This window comes from Oncorhynchus masou, chromosome 22, assembly GCF_036934945.1.
Source record: "Oncorhynchus masou masou isolate Uvic2021 chromosome 22, UVic_Omas_1.1, whole genome shotgun sequence".
NCBI lineage: Eukaryota > Metazoa > Chordata > Actinopteri > Salmoniformes > Salmonidae > Oncorhynchus > Oncorhynchus masou.
The window spans coordinates 2,961,630-2,977,072 of NC_088233.1; the positions used below are offsets into that span (position 1 = coordinate 2,961,630).

General features: G+C 48.4%; 1 protein-coding gene across 1 annotated transcript in view; it reads left to right on the plus strand.

Moving 5' to 3' along the window:
• LOC135508908 (anoctamin-5-like) overlaps nt 1-12,550 on the plus strand; it is a 96,235-nt gene extending 83,685 nt beyond the window's left edge. Inside the window, exons 13-22 of the mRNA XM_064929129.1 lie at nt 2,200-2,274; nt 3,854-4,082; nt 5,432-5,607; nt 6,908-7,005; nt 7,301-7,431; nt 9,647-9,852; nt 10,305-10,501; nt 10,656-10,761; nt 11,262-11,381; nt 11,663-12,550. Coding sequence (XP_064785201.1) covers nt 2,200-2,274; nt 3,854-4,082; nt 5,432-5,607; nt 6,908-7,005; nt 7,301-7,431; nt 9,647-9,852; nt 10,305-10,501; nt 10,656-10,761; nt 11,262-11,381; nt 11,663-11,770 — 1,446 coding nt within the window. The 3' untranslated portion in view covers nt 11,771-12,550. The remainder of the gene's footprint in view (nt 1-2,199; nt 2,275-3,853; nt 4,083-5,431; nt 5,608-6,907; nt 7,006-7,300; nt 7,432-9,646; nt 9,853-10,304; nt 10,502-10,655; nt 10,762-11,261; nt 11,382-11,662) is intronic.
• Nucleotides 12,551-15,443: the final 2,893 nt, after the last annotated feature.

A 15,443-nucleotide genomic window follows, 5' to 3' on the forward strand; every position in this document is an offset into this window, starting at 1 on the left:
TGGCCCTCCACCTCCTACTGAGAGGGGTCTGTTCATGGGCCCTGACCCTCCTAATGAGAGGGGGTCTGTTCCTGGGCCCTCCACCTCCTAATGAGAGGGGGTCTGTTCCTGGGCCCTGACCCTCCACCTCCTAATGAGAGGGGTCTGTTCCTGGGCCCTGGCCCTCCATCTCCTACTGAGAGGGGTCTGTTCCTGGGCCCTGACCCTCCACCTCCTACTGAGAGGGGTCTGTTTCTGGGCCCTCCACCTCCTACTGAGAGGGGTCTGTTCCTGGGCCCTGACCCTCCACCTCCTACTGAGAGGGGTCTGTTTCTGGGCCCTGGCCCTCCATCTCCTACTGAGAGGGGTCTGTTCCTGGGCCCTGACCCTCCACCTCCTAATGAGAGGGGTCTGTTTCTGGGCCCTGGCCCTCCATCTCCTACTGAGAGGGGTCTGTTCCTGGGCCCTGACCCTCCACCTCCTACTGAGAGGGGTCTGTTCCTGGGCCCTGGCCCTCCACCTCCTAATGAGAGGGGTCTGTTCATGGGCCCTGACCCTCCTAATGAGAGGGGTCTGTTCCTGGGCCCTCCACCTCCTAATGAGAGGGGGTCTGTTCCTGGGCCCTGACCCTCCACCTCCTAATGAGAGGGGTCTGTTCCTGGGCCCTGGCCCTCCATCTCCTACTGAGAGGGGTCTGTTCCTGGGCCCTGACCCTCCACCTCCTACTGAGAGGGGTCTGTTTCTGGGCCCTCCACCTCCTACTGAGAGGGGTCTGTTCCTGGGCCCTGACCCTCCACCTCCTACTGAGAGGGGTCTGTTTCTGGGCCCTGGCCCTCCATCTCCTACTGAGAGGGGTCTGTTCCTGGGCCCTGACCCTCCACCTCCTAATGAGAGGGGTCTGTTTCTGGGCCCTGGCCCTCCATCTCCTACTGAGAGGGGTCTGTTTCTGGGCCCTGGCCCTCCACCTCCTAATGAGAGGGGTCTGTTCCTGGGCCCTGGCCCTCCACCTCCTACTGAGAGGGGTCTGTTCCTGGGCCCTCCACCTCCTACTGAGAGGGGTCTGTTCCTGGGCCCTGACCCTCCATCTCCTACTGAGAGGGGTCTGTTCCTGCTCCCTGACCCTCCACTTCCTAATGAGAGGGGTCTGTTCCTGGGCCCTCCACCTCCTAATGAGAGGGGTCTGTTCCTGGGCCCTCCACCTCCTACTGAGAGGGGGTCTGTTCCTGGGCCCTGGCCCTCCACCTCCTAATGAGAGGGGTCTGTTCATGGGCCCTGACCCTCCACCTCCTACTGAGAGGGTTCTGTTCCTGGGCCCTCCACCTCCTAATGAGAGGGGTCTGTTCCTGGGCCCTCACCCTCCACCTCCTACTGAGAGGGGTCTGTTCCTGGGCCCTGACCCTCCACATCCTCCACCTCCTCCCCACCCTCCACCTCCTCCACCTCCAACTCCACCCCACCCTCCACCTCCCCACCCTCCACCTCCTAATGAGAGGGGTCTGTTCCTGGGCCATGACCCTCCACATCCTCCACCTCCTCCACCTCCAACTCCTCCCCACCCTCCACCCCACCCTCCACCTCCCCACCCTCCACCTCCTCACCCTCCACCTCCTCACCCCCTGTCTGTAACTGTACTATAGGAGATGGAGTTGGTCCTTGACAGGACAGCAGCTGAACAAGTGGGCAATATGCTCCTGTGTTGGGCCACCGTGGCGCTGTGGGTAAGACTGGCACAGAGGGAAGAGGATGCCAGTGTGAAGTGATGTGGAGGGATTTGGCAGGCCTGGCTTGTGTTGATTGCTCATGTCTGGCTGGAACATATCTGATGCTGACTGCATCATTTTACCTGATGCATCATGGGACTTAACTGTAATGAATTAACAATGCTAAAACAGCAACACAACCTTAGTGGTTGGTGTTTTTAGAGTCTGGTCCCAGATCAGTTTTTCTGCTGTATAGCCAATTGTTATAGTCATGGTACCAACAATGACTAGAACCATAGATGTTGACTATGAGCACAAACTGATCTGGGCCCAGGCTAATAAAAGCCTGGATTCACCAGGAAACTGCTGCAGTGGTCCGTGGACTGGTCTGGGCCCAGGTCAATAGTTTGAGATGATGACAAAAAGCTGCTATGTGTTGGTTGGTACTGCCCCCTGGTGGTCTGGAGACTAACAGCTGTAACCATGCTGACTGACTGCATGTTGTTGTCCGGTGTTGTAGGAGATGGAGCCATACTTACCCGTAACATCCCAGTGTGCTCGTACATTCCTGTCTGGAGCCACCGTCATATTCTGGGTGAGCTTTTATTCATGATGGTTTACTCTGGATCTTAACTCCTCCCTCCTCCTTCTCCTGTCAACTCCCACTCCCTTCTACTGACTCCTCCCACACCCTTCTACTGACTCCTCCCACTCCTTCTCCTGTCTCCTCCCATTCCCTTCTTCTGACTCCTCCCTCCCCCTTCTCCTGTCTCCTCCCACTCTCTTCTCCTGTCTCCTCTCACTCCTTCTCCTGTCTCCTCTCACTCCTTCTCCTGTCTCCTCTCACTCCTTCTCCTGACTCCTCCCTCCTCCTTCTCACTCCTTCTACTGACTCCTCCCTCCCCCTTCTCCTGTCTTCTCCCACTCTCTTCTCCTGTCTCCTCCCACTCTCTTCTCCTGTCTCCTCTCACTCCTTCTCCTGTCTCCTCTCACTCCTTCTCCTGACTCCTCCCTCCTCCTTCTCACTCCTTCTACTGACTCCTCCCTCCCCCTTCTCCTTTCTCCTCTCTATCCCTTCTCCTGTCTCCTTTCTCCTCCCTATCCCTTCTCCTGTCTCCTCTCTCCTCCCCTCTCCTGTCTCCTCTCTCCTCCCTTGTCCTGTCTCCTCTCTCCTCCCTCTCCTGTCTCCTCTCTCCTCCCCTCTCTTCTCTCCTCTCTCCTCCCCTCTCTTGTCTCCTCCCCTCTCCTGTCTCCTCGCTCCTCCCTTCTCCTGTCTCCTCCCTCCTCCCTCTCCTGTCTCCTCTCTCCTCCCTTCTGTCTCCTGGCTCCTCCCTTCTCCTGTCTCCTCCCTCCTCCCAGTCCTGTCTCCTCTCTATCCCTTCTCCTGTCTCCTTTCTCTTCCCTATCCCTTCTCCTGTCTCCTGTCTCCTCTCTCCTCCCCTCTCCTGTCTCCTCTCTCCTCCCTCCTCCCTCTCCTGTCTCCTCCCTCCTCCCTCTCCTGTCTCCTCTCTCCTCCCTTCTCCTGTCTCCTCCCTCTCCTGTCTCCTCTCTCCTCCCTTCTCCTGTCTCCTCCCTCTCCTCTCTCCTCCCTCTCCTCCCTCCTCTCTCCTCCCTTCTCCTGTCTCCTCCCTCTCCTGTCTCCTCCCTTCTCCTGTCTCCTCTCTCGGGATTAGATTTTTAATGAGTTTGCACCACACTGTTGTGTTTTGAAGTGTGTTGTTGGTGGTGATTTGTCATTTGTCACTCCTGTCTCCTGTCTCCTTGTTCCTGCCTCTTTCTCCTGTCTCCTCTCTCCTCGTTCCTCCCTCTGTCTCCTGTCTCCTTGTTCCTGCCTCTTTCTCCTGTCTCCTGTCTCCTCTCTCCTCGTTCCTCCCTCTGTCTCCTGTCTCCTCTCTCCTCGTTCCTCCCTCTTTCTCCTGTCTCGTCTCTCCTCGTTCCTCCCTCTGTCTCCTGTCTCCTCTCTCCTCGTTCCTCCCTCTTTCTCCTGTCTCCCCTCTCCTCATTTCTCACTCTTTCTCCTGTCTCCTCGTTCCTCCCTCTTTCTCCTGTCTTCTCTCTCCTCGTTCCTCCCTCTTTCTCCTGTCTCCTCTCTCCTCGTTCGTCCCTCTGTCTCCTGTCTCCTCTCTCCTCGTTCCTCCCTCTGTCTCCTCTCTACCACCCCTCCTGTCCCTCAGATCTCCCTGATCATAGCGTGTATCATCGGGGTGATAGCCTACCGTTTGGCGGTGTACGCTGCGTTCGCTAGCATCATGAAGGACAGCCCCACCAATAACATCCACATGGTGGGCTCCCTCATCACCCCGCAGCTCGCCACCTCCGTCACCGCTTCCTGCATCAACTTCGTCATCATCATGATCCTCAATCTGATGTATGAGAGAGTGGCCATCTGGATCACTGACATGGGTAAGATAGTGGCCATCTGGATCACTGACATGGGTAAGATAGTGGCCATCTGGATCACTGACATGGGTAAGATAGTGGCCATCTGGATCACTGACATGGGTAAGATAGTGGCCATCTGGATCACTGACATGGGTAAGATAGTGGCCATCTGGATCACTGACATGGGTAAGATAGTGGCCATCTGGATCACTGACATGGGTAAGATGAAGTGGCCATCTGGATCACTGACATGGGTAAGATCCCCAAGAGTAGCCATCTGGATCACTGACATGGGTAAGATGAGAGTGGCCATCTGGATCACTGACATGGGTAAGATAGAGAGTGGCCATCTGGATCACTGACATGGGTAAGATAGAGAGTAGCCATCTGGATCACTGACATGGGTAAGATAGAGAGTAGCCATCTGGATCACTGACATGGGTAAGATAGAGAGTGGCCATCTGGATCACTGACATGGGTAAGATAGAGAGTGGCCATCTGGATCACTGACATGGGTAAGATAGAGAGTGGCCATCTGGATCACTGACATGGGTAAGATAGAGAGTGGCCATCTGGATCACTGACATGGGTAAGATAGAGAGTAGCCATCTGGATCACTGACATGGGTAAGATGAGAGTAGCCATCTGGATCACTGACATGGGTAAGATAGAGAGTGGCCATCTGGATCACTGACATGGGTAAGATAGAGAGTAGCCATCTGGATCACTGACATGGGTAAGATAGAGAGTGGCCATCTGGATCACTGACATGGGTAAGATAGAGAGTGGCCATCTGGATCACTGACATGGGTAAGATAGTGGCCATCTGGATCACTGACATGGGTAAGATAGAGAGTGGCCATCAGGATCACTACCATGGGTAAGATAGAGAGTGGCCATCAGGATCACTACCATGGGTAAGATAGAGAGTGGCCATCAGGATCACTACCATGGGTAAGATAGAGAGTGGCCATCAGGATCACTACCATGGGTAAGATAGAGAGTGGCCATCAGGATCACTACCATGGGTAAGATAGAGAGTGGCCATCAGGATCACTACCATAGGTAAGATAGAGAGTGGCCATCAGGATCACTACCATGGGTAAGATAGAGAGTGGCCAGCCGGATCACTTATTTCCCGGTTGCTAAAGAGACAATAACAAAATGTTTAAACAAAATTATAACCCGGTTGCAATCTGACCGTGACATCGTGAGTTATGTCGTACATTGTTTTTTAAAAGCATTTTGCAGCATTTGCTTAAGTGAATCAATGCAGATCTATTACGAACATAATGACTAACGAGCTAATTAATCAATTGCTTATTGTAGACTCTCCTTGTTGTGAATGTTTGCTGTTTTTCCCCATTCAGAGATCCCCAAGACTCACCTGGAGTACGAGAACAAGCTGACAGTGAAGATGTTTCTGTTCCAGTTCGTCAACTACTACTCTTCCTGTTTCTACGTGGCCTTCTTCAAGGGGAAGTTCGTCGGTCGTCCCGGAGACTACATCTACATGTTCGGCTGGAGCAAGCTGAGGAACGAGGAGGTAGGGTACCTAGTGTAGAGTACCTAGTGTAGGGTACCTAGTGTAGGATATGCACAAGGGGAAGTTCGTCGGTCGTCCCGGAGACTACATCTACATGTTCGGCTGGAGCAAGCTGAGGAACGAGGAGGTAGGGTACCTAGTGTAGGGTACCTAGTCTAGGATATGCACAAGGGGAAGTTCGTCGGTCGTCCCGGAGACTACATCTACATGTTCGGCTGGAGCAAGCTGAGGAACGAGGAGGTAGGGTACCTAGTGTAGGGTACCTAGTGTAGGATATGCACAAGGGGAAGTTCGTCGGCCGTCCCGGAGACTACATCTACATGTTCGGCTGGAGCAAGCTGAGGAACGAGGAGGTAGGGTACCTAGTGTAGAGTACCTAGTGTAGGGTACCTAGTGTAGGATATGCACAAGGGGAAGTTCGTCGGTCGTCCCGGAGACTACATCTACATGTTCGGCTGGAGCAAGCTGAGGAACGAGGAGGTAGGGTACCCAGGAGTGTAGGGTACCTAGTCTAGGATATGCACAAGGGGAAGTTAAACGGTCGTCCCGGAGACTACATCTACATGTTCGGCTGGAGCAAGCTGAGGAACGAGGAGGTAGGGTACCTAGTGTAGGGTACCTAGTGTAGGATATGCACAAGGGGAAGTTCGTCGGCCGTCCCGGAGACTACATCTACATGTTCGGCTGGAGCAAGCTGAGGAACGAGGAGGTAGGGTACCTAGTGTAGAGTGCCTAGTGTAGGATACCTAGTGTAGGGTACCTAGTGTAGGATATGCACAGGGGGAAGTTCGTCGGTCGTCCCGGAGACTACATCTACATGTTCGGCTGGAGCAAGCTGAGGAACGAGGAGGTATAATGCCTACCCAGCTCCTTCCCTGTCTGACATCACAATCTCATCACAGTCCAGAGGGCTGCTGTCACCGGACTTTAACAAACTGCTCTCCGGTTACAACCAGTAACGATGAGATTAAAACGGCATTCAAAATAAATAAAAAACAACTTCCTTTTTTGGATTTTATCTGGTGAGATGTACTGGTTCCAACCAGAACAAAAAAATAATAATGTCTCATTACTAAGACGATGTGAGTAAGATGAAACGACGTGAGTAAGATGAAATGACGTGAGTAAGATGAAATTATGTGAGTAAGATGAAATGACATGAGTAAGATGAAATGACGTGAGTAAGATGAAATGACGTGAGTAAGATGAAATGACATGAGTAAGATGAAATGACGTGAGTAAGATGAAATGATGTGAGTAAGTTGAAAACTTATACTCGACCTTCTGTTTCTCTGGGCAGTGTGACCCAGGTGGCTGTCTGATTGAGCTGACCACTCAGCTGGTCATAGTGATGTCAGGGAAACAGGTGTGGGGTAACGTCCAGGAGGCTCTGGTTCCGTAAGTTGTTCATTCTGACATTGTCACTATTACCTAAAGGTCGGTAAACGTGTTCTCTTGGAGCCAAAATCCTTATTTAAAAGATGCGTGTGCTCTGACTTAAATTAATTAAAAATAACTTCCTTCTGACTTTAGCTTAAATCATGCATTGATGTCAATTAAAGATTTGTGTTAAAACCTGAATTTCACAAGATTTTTAACTTACGATTCTGCCGAAAGGCTTTTTTTTTTAACTTTCCCGACAATTTGTCAGAAACGTGAAGTGCAGAACCTCTGACCCCTCTGTGACCTCCAGGTGGGTGATGAACTGGTGGGGGAGACGTAAAGCCCGCAGCCACCCAGAGAGTCGCTACAGTCGCTGGGAGCAGGACCACGACCTGCAGAACTTTGGACATCTGGGCCTCTTCTATGAGTACCTGGAGATGGGTGAGGTTTTTTTAGCCAGGGACACGGAGACAAACACATGGAGGCGCTTTCCCAATGAATCGTCCTGTTTCTCTTTCCCAATGAATCATCCTGTCTCTCTTTCTCAATGAATCGTCCTGTCTCTCTTTCTCAATGAATCGTCCTGTCTCTCTTTCTCAATGAATCGTCCTGTCTCTCTTTCCCAATGAATCGTCCTATCTCTCTTTCCCAATGAATCGTCCTGTCTCTCTTTCCCAATGAATCGTCCTGTCTCTCTTTCTCAATGAATCGTCCTGTCTCTCTTTCCCAATGAATCGTCCTGTTTCTCTTTCCCAATGAATCGTCCTGTTTCTCTTTCCCAATGAATCATCCTGTCTCTCTTTCTCAATGAATCGTCCTGTCTCTCTTTCCCAATGAATCGTCCTGTTTCTCTTTCCCAATGAATCGTCCTGTCTCTCTTTCTCAATGAATCGTCCTGTCTCTCTTTCCCAATGAATCGTCCTGTCTCTCTTTCTCAATGAATCGTCCTGTTTCTCTTTCCCAATGAATCGTCCTGTCTCTCTTTCTCAATGAATCGTCCTGTCTCTCTTTCCCAATGAATCGTCCTGTCTCTCTTTCCCAATGAATCGTCCTGTCTCTCTTTCCCAATGTCTCTCTTTCTCAATGAATCGTCCTGTCTCTCTTTCTCAATGAATCGTCCTGTCTCTCTTTGCCAATGAATCGTCCTGTCTCTCTTTCTCAATGAATCGTCCTGTCTCTCTTTCCCAATGAATCGTCCTGTCTCTCTTTCCCAATGAATCGTCCTGTCTCTCTTTCCCAATGAATCGTCCTGTCTCTCTTTCTCAATGAATCGTCCTGTCTCTCTTTGCCAATGAATCGTCCTGTCTCTCTTTCTCAATGAATCGTCCTGTCTCTCTTTCCCAATGAATCGTCCTGTCTCTCTTTCTCAATGAATCGTACTGTCTCTCTTTCTCAATGAATCGTCCTGTCTCTCTTTCTCAATGAATCGTCCTGTCTCTCTTTCTCAATGAATCGTCCTGTCTCTCTTTCCCAATGAATCGTCTTGTCTCTCTTTCCCAATGAATCGTCCTGTCTCTCTTTCCCAATGAATCGTCCTGTCTCTCTTTCTCAATGAATCGTCCTGTCTCTCTTTCCCAATGAATCGTCCTGTCTCTCTTTCCCAATGAATCGTCCTGTCTCTCTTTCTCAATGAATCGTCCTGTCTCTCTTTCTCAATGAATCGTCCTGTCTCTCTTTCCCAATGAATCGTCCTGTCTCTCTTTCCCAATGAATCGTCCTGTCTCTCTTTCCCAATGAATCGTCCTGTCTCTCTTTCCCAATGAATCGTCCTATCTCTCTTTCTCAATGAATCGTCCTGTCTCTCTTTCTCAATGAATCGTCCTGTCTCTCTTTCCCAATGAATCGTCCTCTCTCTCTTTCTCAATGAATCGTCCTGTCTCTCTTTCTCAATGAATCGTCCTGTCTCTCTTTCTCAATGAATCGTCCTGTCTCTCTTTCCCAATGAATCGCCCTGTCTCTCTCTTTCCCAATGAATCGTCCTCTCTCTCTTTCCCAATGAATCGTCCTCTCTCTCTTTCCCAATGAATCGTCCTGTCTCTCTTTCCCAATGAATCGTCCTGTCTCTCTTTCCCAATGAATCGTCCTGTCTCTCTTTCCCAATGAATCGTCCTGTCTCTCTTTCCCAATGAATCGTCCTGTCTCCCTTTCTCAATGAATCGTCCTGTCTCTCTTTCCCAATGAATCGTCCTGTCTCTCTTTCTCAATGAATCGTCCTGTCTCTCTTTCCCAATGAATCGTCCTGTCTCTCTTTCCCAATGAATCGTCCTGTCTCTCTTTCTTCGCCTCCTAAAAAACATATTTGAAAAGGTCTGAAGGGAGGAATCACAGATTTTCCTTCCAATGTGTTTTATTAAGAAGGTGGTGAGGATAGAAGATGGGTTGACAAATTGAGAAAGAATTGAACTCTCTATATAAATATAATCTCTCTGTTAACCCAGAAATAAAATCTTAATTTGGTCAGATGCTCGATACCCATTTATGTTACGTAGTCTGTCTACAAAGACGTTCATATTACTTCCTGCTCTCCTGCAGAGGGCGCTGTTTCCATCTAATTTACCATCATAGTCTCTCTCTTCTTCTCTCCACTTTCTCTCCTTTCTTCTCCATTTTCCCCTCCCCTCTCCTCTCCACCCCTCTCCACTCCTCTCCTCCACAGTGATCCAGTTTGGTTTCATCACTCTGTTCGTGGCCTCCTTCCCTCTGGCCCCCCTGCTGGCGCTGTTGAACAACATCATAGAAGTCAGAGTGGATGCCTGGAAGTTCACCACACAGTTCCGCCGGCCCGTAGCATCTAAGGCCCACAGCATCGGTGCCTGGCAGGAAATACTCAACGGGGTGGCCGTCCTGTCTGTCGTCACCAACGTGAGTATGGCTGTTGGAGAGAGGAGGGGAGAGGAGGAGAGAGGAGGGGAGGAGAAGGGAGGAGAAGGGGGGAGGGGAGGAGAGACGGGGGGAGGAGAGGAGAGACGGGGGGAGGAGAGGAGAGACGAGGGGAGGAGAGGAAAGGAGAGGAGAGACGAGAAGAGGAGAGGAAAGGAAAGGAGAGGAGAGGGGAGGGGAGGGGAGGAGAGGAAAGGAGAGGAGAGACGAGAAGAGGAGAGGAAAGGAAAGGGGAGAGACATTTTAGGAATTTCCTTATTATTCCCTCCTTATTCCTGGAATTGTACATCTGGGATTTCTGGAAAAGTTACTGGAAGATTTCACAGTTAATCAACGAGTGCTGGTCCCAGATCTGTTGGTACTGTCTTACCGAGTCCCATGTTCACAACTCCTATCTCTATCTATAAACAAATAATGTCCCTGTTTTCTCACAGGCGTTCATCGTAGCCTTCACGTCAGACATGATTCCCCGGCTGGTGTACATGTATGCCTACAGCAACGATCTCTCTATGAAGGGCTACATCAACAATAGCCTGTCAGTGTTCAACATCTCTGGGTTCTCTGAGGACAACCGGCCTGATGACGGAGAGAGCCCTGGATGGTTCAACAGCTCTGTCATCACTACCTGCAGGTAGGTGTGTGTGTCTGTCTGTCTGTGAGTTAGAATACATTTAATGTGTATGTATTTCATGTTTAGTTACCGTCCGGTGACTACCGCTACCCAGAGTGTGTGTGTGTGTGTTTCAGTGTATAACCACTCCTCCACTACTTCCTGTGTTCTCCAGGTACCGTGACTACCGCTACCCATCAGGCCATGAGAAGGAGTACTCTCACACCATGCAGTTCTGGCACATCCTGGCTGCCAAACTGGCCTTCATCATTATCATGGAGGTAAGAATGTAGCTTCCCTACTGTCACCAGCCATAGAAATACAACCTATAGAAAAGAACTTGGAACCTCTGACCCTGTCAATTTGGCTGGTGAACTCTTGAATGGGGAGGCCCGATCTATACATTCTATTTCTATAGAACCACCAGTCATTTCAACCAGATCTAGTCACTTCATTGGAATACTTCAATTCCTTCAACATTGACATCTATCCCTGATCATGACCATCTTTAATCTACATTTACAGGTCTATATTTACAGTGTGGATAGAAAACAGGTCTGTCTTTTTACTTAGTAAATAGGAGTTGCTGGATTTTTAGTGATGTAGCAGGGGAATCGATGTCGATCTGCCTATTTCTGGATTTGTATCTAATCCCACAAGACGTTATTTTAAAGGTGCAGAGGTTACAATCCGTGTTGGTGCTGTACTGACCTGTTTAAGTTCCTGTTTCATCACTTCCTCTTTCCTGATTGATTGGTTTCCTCCTCTCGCCTCTTTTCAGCATGTGGCGTTTATGGTGAAGTTCTTCGTGGCGTGGATGATTCCTGACGTTCCCTCCGAGGTGAAGGCCAGGATTAAACGAGAACGTTACCTCATCCAGGAGTACCTGCACAACTATGAGGTGTTTTTCCCCATTAAAACATTCGACATGCACTAAAATAACACATATATATTTATTTGAAAAAAAGTATTTAATAAGAATATTTCATTCATCCTAGAGGATGTGTTATTTTAGTGTTCCCTTTATTTTTTTGAGCAGTGTATATTTATTTGCCTTTATTTAACCAGGTAAGCTGATACAACTCAACACACACACACACACACACACATCCAAAACACATAATAAAAATATATATATATTCATCCCGTGTTTTTCTGGGTGTTTGTTCCTTTACCCTTCAGGTGGAGAAGCTGAAGATCCAGCTGAGCCAGAGGAGCGATGACTGCTGCTGCACCCCTATGATCTACCCCGACATATCCCGGCACGTAGTGCTGTCCGAGTGTCTCTAGCACCCGTCCTCGCCCACCGCCCACTCATTTGATTTTGGCTCGTGTTCATTAGGTCACACCACGGAAAACGTTTTAAAATGTTTCTCAACAGGAAAATTAAATTAGTTTTTTTCTTTTTTTTTTCATTGGACAAATCCAGGTAGTTACTCCCTGTTTGAATCTGTTTTGTTCCGTTTGGTGCCTGATGAACAGGACCCTGGTTCAGGTTGGGCTGGGGCCTGGGCTGGTCTTAAGGAGATTCTCTATAAAACTACCCTGAGAGGTGGGTGATCTGTAAAACAAAGGGCTCAGTCTGCTGGTGAAGTGGAGAGCAATCCTCACAGAAATAGAGTACCTAATTACAACCCATCATCATCATCATCATCATCATCATCAAATACATGAAGATACTACATTCAAGTATGTCTTCAGGTCCGTCCATGAATGGTTTATAGATTTCAGATCTTCTCTTCTATCAACCACCCGACCAACCACTACATCTATACTAACAGCATGGGGGAAGCAGGGAAACATGGCTGCTGCTAGTAATTATACTCTTAGCGTACGTTCATTTTATATTTGAAATGTCTCTCTCTTTCTCTCTCTCTCTCTGTTCACTGTCTATTTTAGTGATTTTACTCTGAAAAAGTGGTTATACTGTGCTGATCATTCACAAAATCACTAAACACTGTGTTAATGACTAGCGCTTAGCCCGCTACACACTGTGTTAATGACTAGCGCTTAGCCCGCTACACACTGTGTTAATGACTAGCGCTTAGCCCGCTACACACTGTGTTAATGACTAGCCCGCTACACACTGTGTTAATGACTTGCCCGCTGTGTTACACACTGTGTTAATGACTAGCGCTTAGCCCGCTACACACTGTGTTAATGACTAGCGCTTAGCCCGCTACACACTGTGTTAATGACTAGCGCTTAGCCCGCTACACACTGTGTTAATGACTTGCGCTTAGCCCGCTACACACTGTGTTAATGACTTGCGCTTAGCCCGCTACACACTGTGTTAATGACTAGCGCTTAGCCCGCTACACACTGTGTTAATGACTAGCGCTTAGCCCGCTACACACTGTGTTAATGACTAGCGCTTAGCCCGCTACACACTGTGTTAATGGCTAGCGCTTAGTCCGCTACACACTGTGTTAATGACTAGCACTTAGCCCGCTACACACTGTCTTAATGACTTGCGCTTAGCCCGCTACACACTGTGTTAATGACTAGGCCTTAGCCCGCTACACACTGTGTTAATGACTTGCGCTTAGCCCGCTACACACTGTGTTAATGACTTGCGCTTAGCCCGCTACACACTGTGTTAATGACTAGCGCTTAGCCCGCTACACACTGTGTTAATGACTTGCGCTTAGCCCGCTACACACTGTGTTAATGACTAGCGCTTAGCCCGCTACACACTGTGTTAATGAGCTAGCCCGCTACACACTGTGTTAATGACTTGCGCTAGCCCTACACACTGTGTTAATGACTTGCGCTTAGCCCGCTACACACTGTGTTAATGACTTGCGCTTAGCCCGCTACACACTGTGTTAATGACTTGCGCTTAGCCCGCTACACACTGTGTTAATGACTTGCGCCCGCTACACACTGTGTTAATGACCCGCTAGCCCACACTGTGTTAATGACTAGCGCTTAGCCCGCTACACACTGTGTTAATGGCTAGCGCTTAGTCCGCTACACACTGTGTTAATGACTAGCGCTTAGTCCGCTACACACTGTGTTAATGACTAGCGCTTAGCCCGCTACACACTGTGTTAATGACTTGCGCTTAGCCCGCTACACACTGTGTTAATGACTAGGCCTTAGCCCGCTACACACTGTGTTAATGACTTGCGCTTAGCCCGCTACACACTGTGTTAATGACTAGCGCTTAGCCCGCTACACACTGTGTTAATGGCTAGCGCTTAGTCCGCTACACACTGTGTTAATGACTAGCGCTTAGCCCGCTACACACTGTGTTAATGACTAGCGCTACACACTGTGTTAATTAGCCCGCTACACACTGTGTTAATGACTAGCGCTTAGCCCGCTACACACTGTGTTAATGACTAGCGCTGTGTTAATTAGCCCGCTACACACTGTGTTAATGGCTAGCCCGCTTAGCCACTGTGTTAATGACTACACACTGTGTTAATGACTTGCGCTTAGCCCGCTACACACTGTGTTAATGACTAGCGCTTAGCCCGCTACACACTGTGTTAATGACTAGCGCTTAGCCCGCTACACACTGTGTTAATGACTTGCGCTTAGCCCGCTACACACTGTGTTAATGACTTGCGCTTAGCCCGCTACACACTGTGTTAATGACTTGCGCTTAGCCTGCTACACACTGTGTTAATGACTAGCGCTGTGTTAAGCCCGCTACACACTGTGTTAATGACTTGCGCTTAGCCCGCTACACACTGTGTTAATGACTTGCGCTTAGCCCGCTACACACTGTGTTAATGACTTGCGCTTAGCCCATTACACACTGTGTTAATGACTAGGCCTTAGCCCGCTACACACTGTATTAATGACTTGCGCTTAGCCCGCTACATCATGTGTTAATGACTTGTGCTTAGCCCGCTACACACTGTGTTAATGACTTGTGCTTAGCCCGCTACACACTGTGTTAATGACTTGCGCTTAGCCCATTACACACTGTGTTAATGACTAGGCCTTAGCCTGCTACACACTGTATTAATGACTTGCGCTTAGCCCGCGACACACTGTGTTAATGACTAGCGCTTAGCCCACTACACACTACCCTGTTTATGTTGATAAGTTGATAAGTGCCACTATTATAAGCAACCAAAGACAAAAATGCCTTAATATTTTACAAATTAATTGTTAACTGAGTAAAGAGTTGATAGTTTGTTAAATGTCCCTTTACGAGAAAAGATTGCAGTTATACTGCGCTCTGACTGCAATCTTTGTTTTGTGTAAAGGTTGTCTTTTTTAGTAGTTTTTTTTTTGTGTTCTTATATGTTAAATCTTTCTTAAAAAATGTTCATAGTTCAACAAATATGCAATAAAGCCTATATCAAGGATCGAGGTCAGGTTTCCCCTTTGGTATTAGTTCAAAACAAGCAGAGGATGTTGCATGAAAACAATCTTGTCAGAGGTTTTGAATGCCAAATTTTTTTCATCCATATGTCACTTTTTTTTTTTTTTTTATTTAAACAGGGAGTCACCATTGAGACCAGGGTTTCTTTCACAGGGAAGCCCTACAATACATGCAATACATAGACAAATCAAAACAAACTAAAATACAAGTTCAACAAACCATCCTGAAAAACAGTCACATTCCTCAGCTAACAGTTCCCCAATCAATATTTTACATTACCCAAGCTGTGTGTCCAATTGAAGTGTATTTTGCAATTGGTTCCAGCAATGAGGTGCATTGTTTTGGCAACTGAAGTCATAGATTATTGCTTTTGTTAAATTACCCTCGCTTTTTACACCTCAGTGTTGTCCACAGAGATCCTATCCAAATAGCCAACTAGCCAATTTAGCTACTGTCTAAACTAAGCCAAGTATCAGATGTGTGAAAATGTAATATGTTTGTTGTAGCATGGTAGATTTCAGTGCCAGATGTGATTTTTTTTGTTTTTACAGTATATAACAATGTTTTCTAGGATACTGTTGTGGGTTGCTTTAGATAACAGGAGGCTGCCTGTCTACT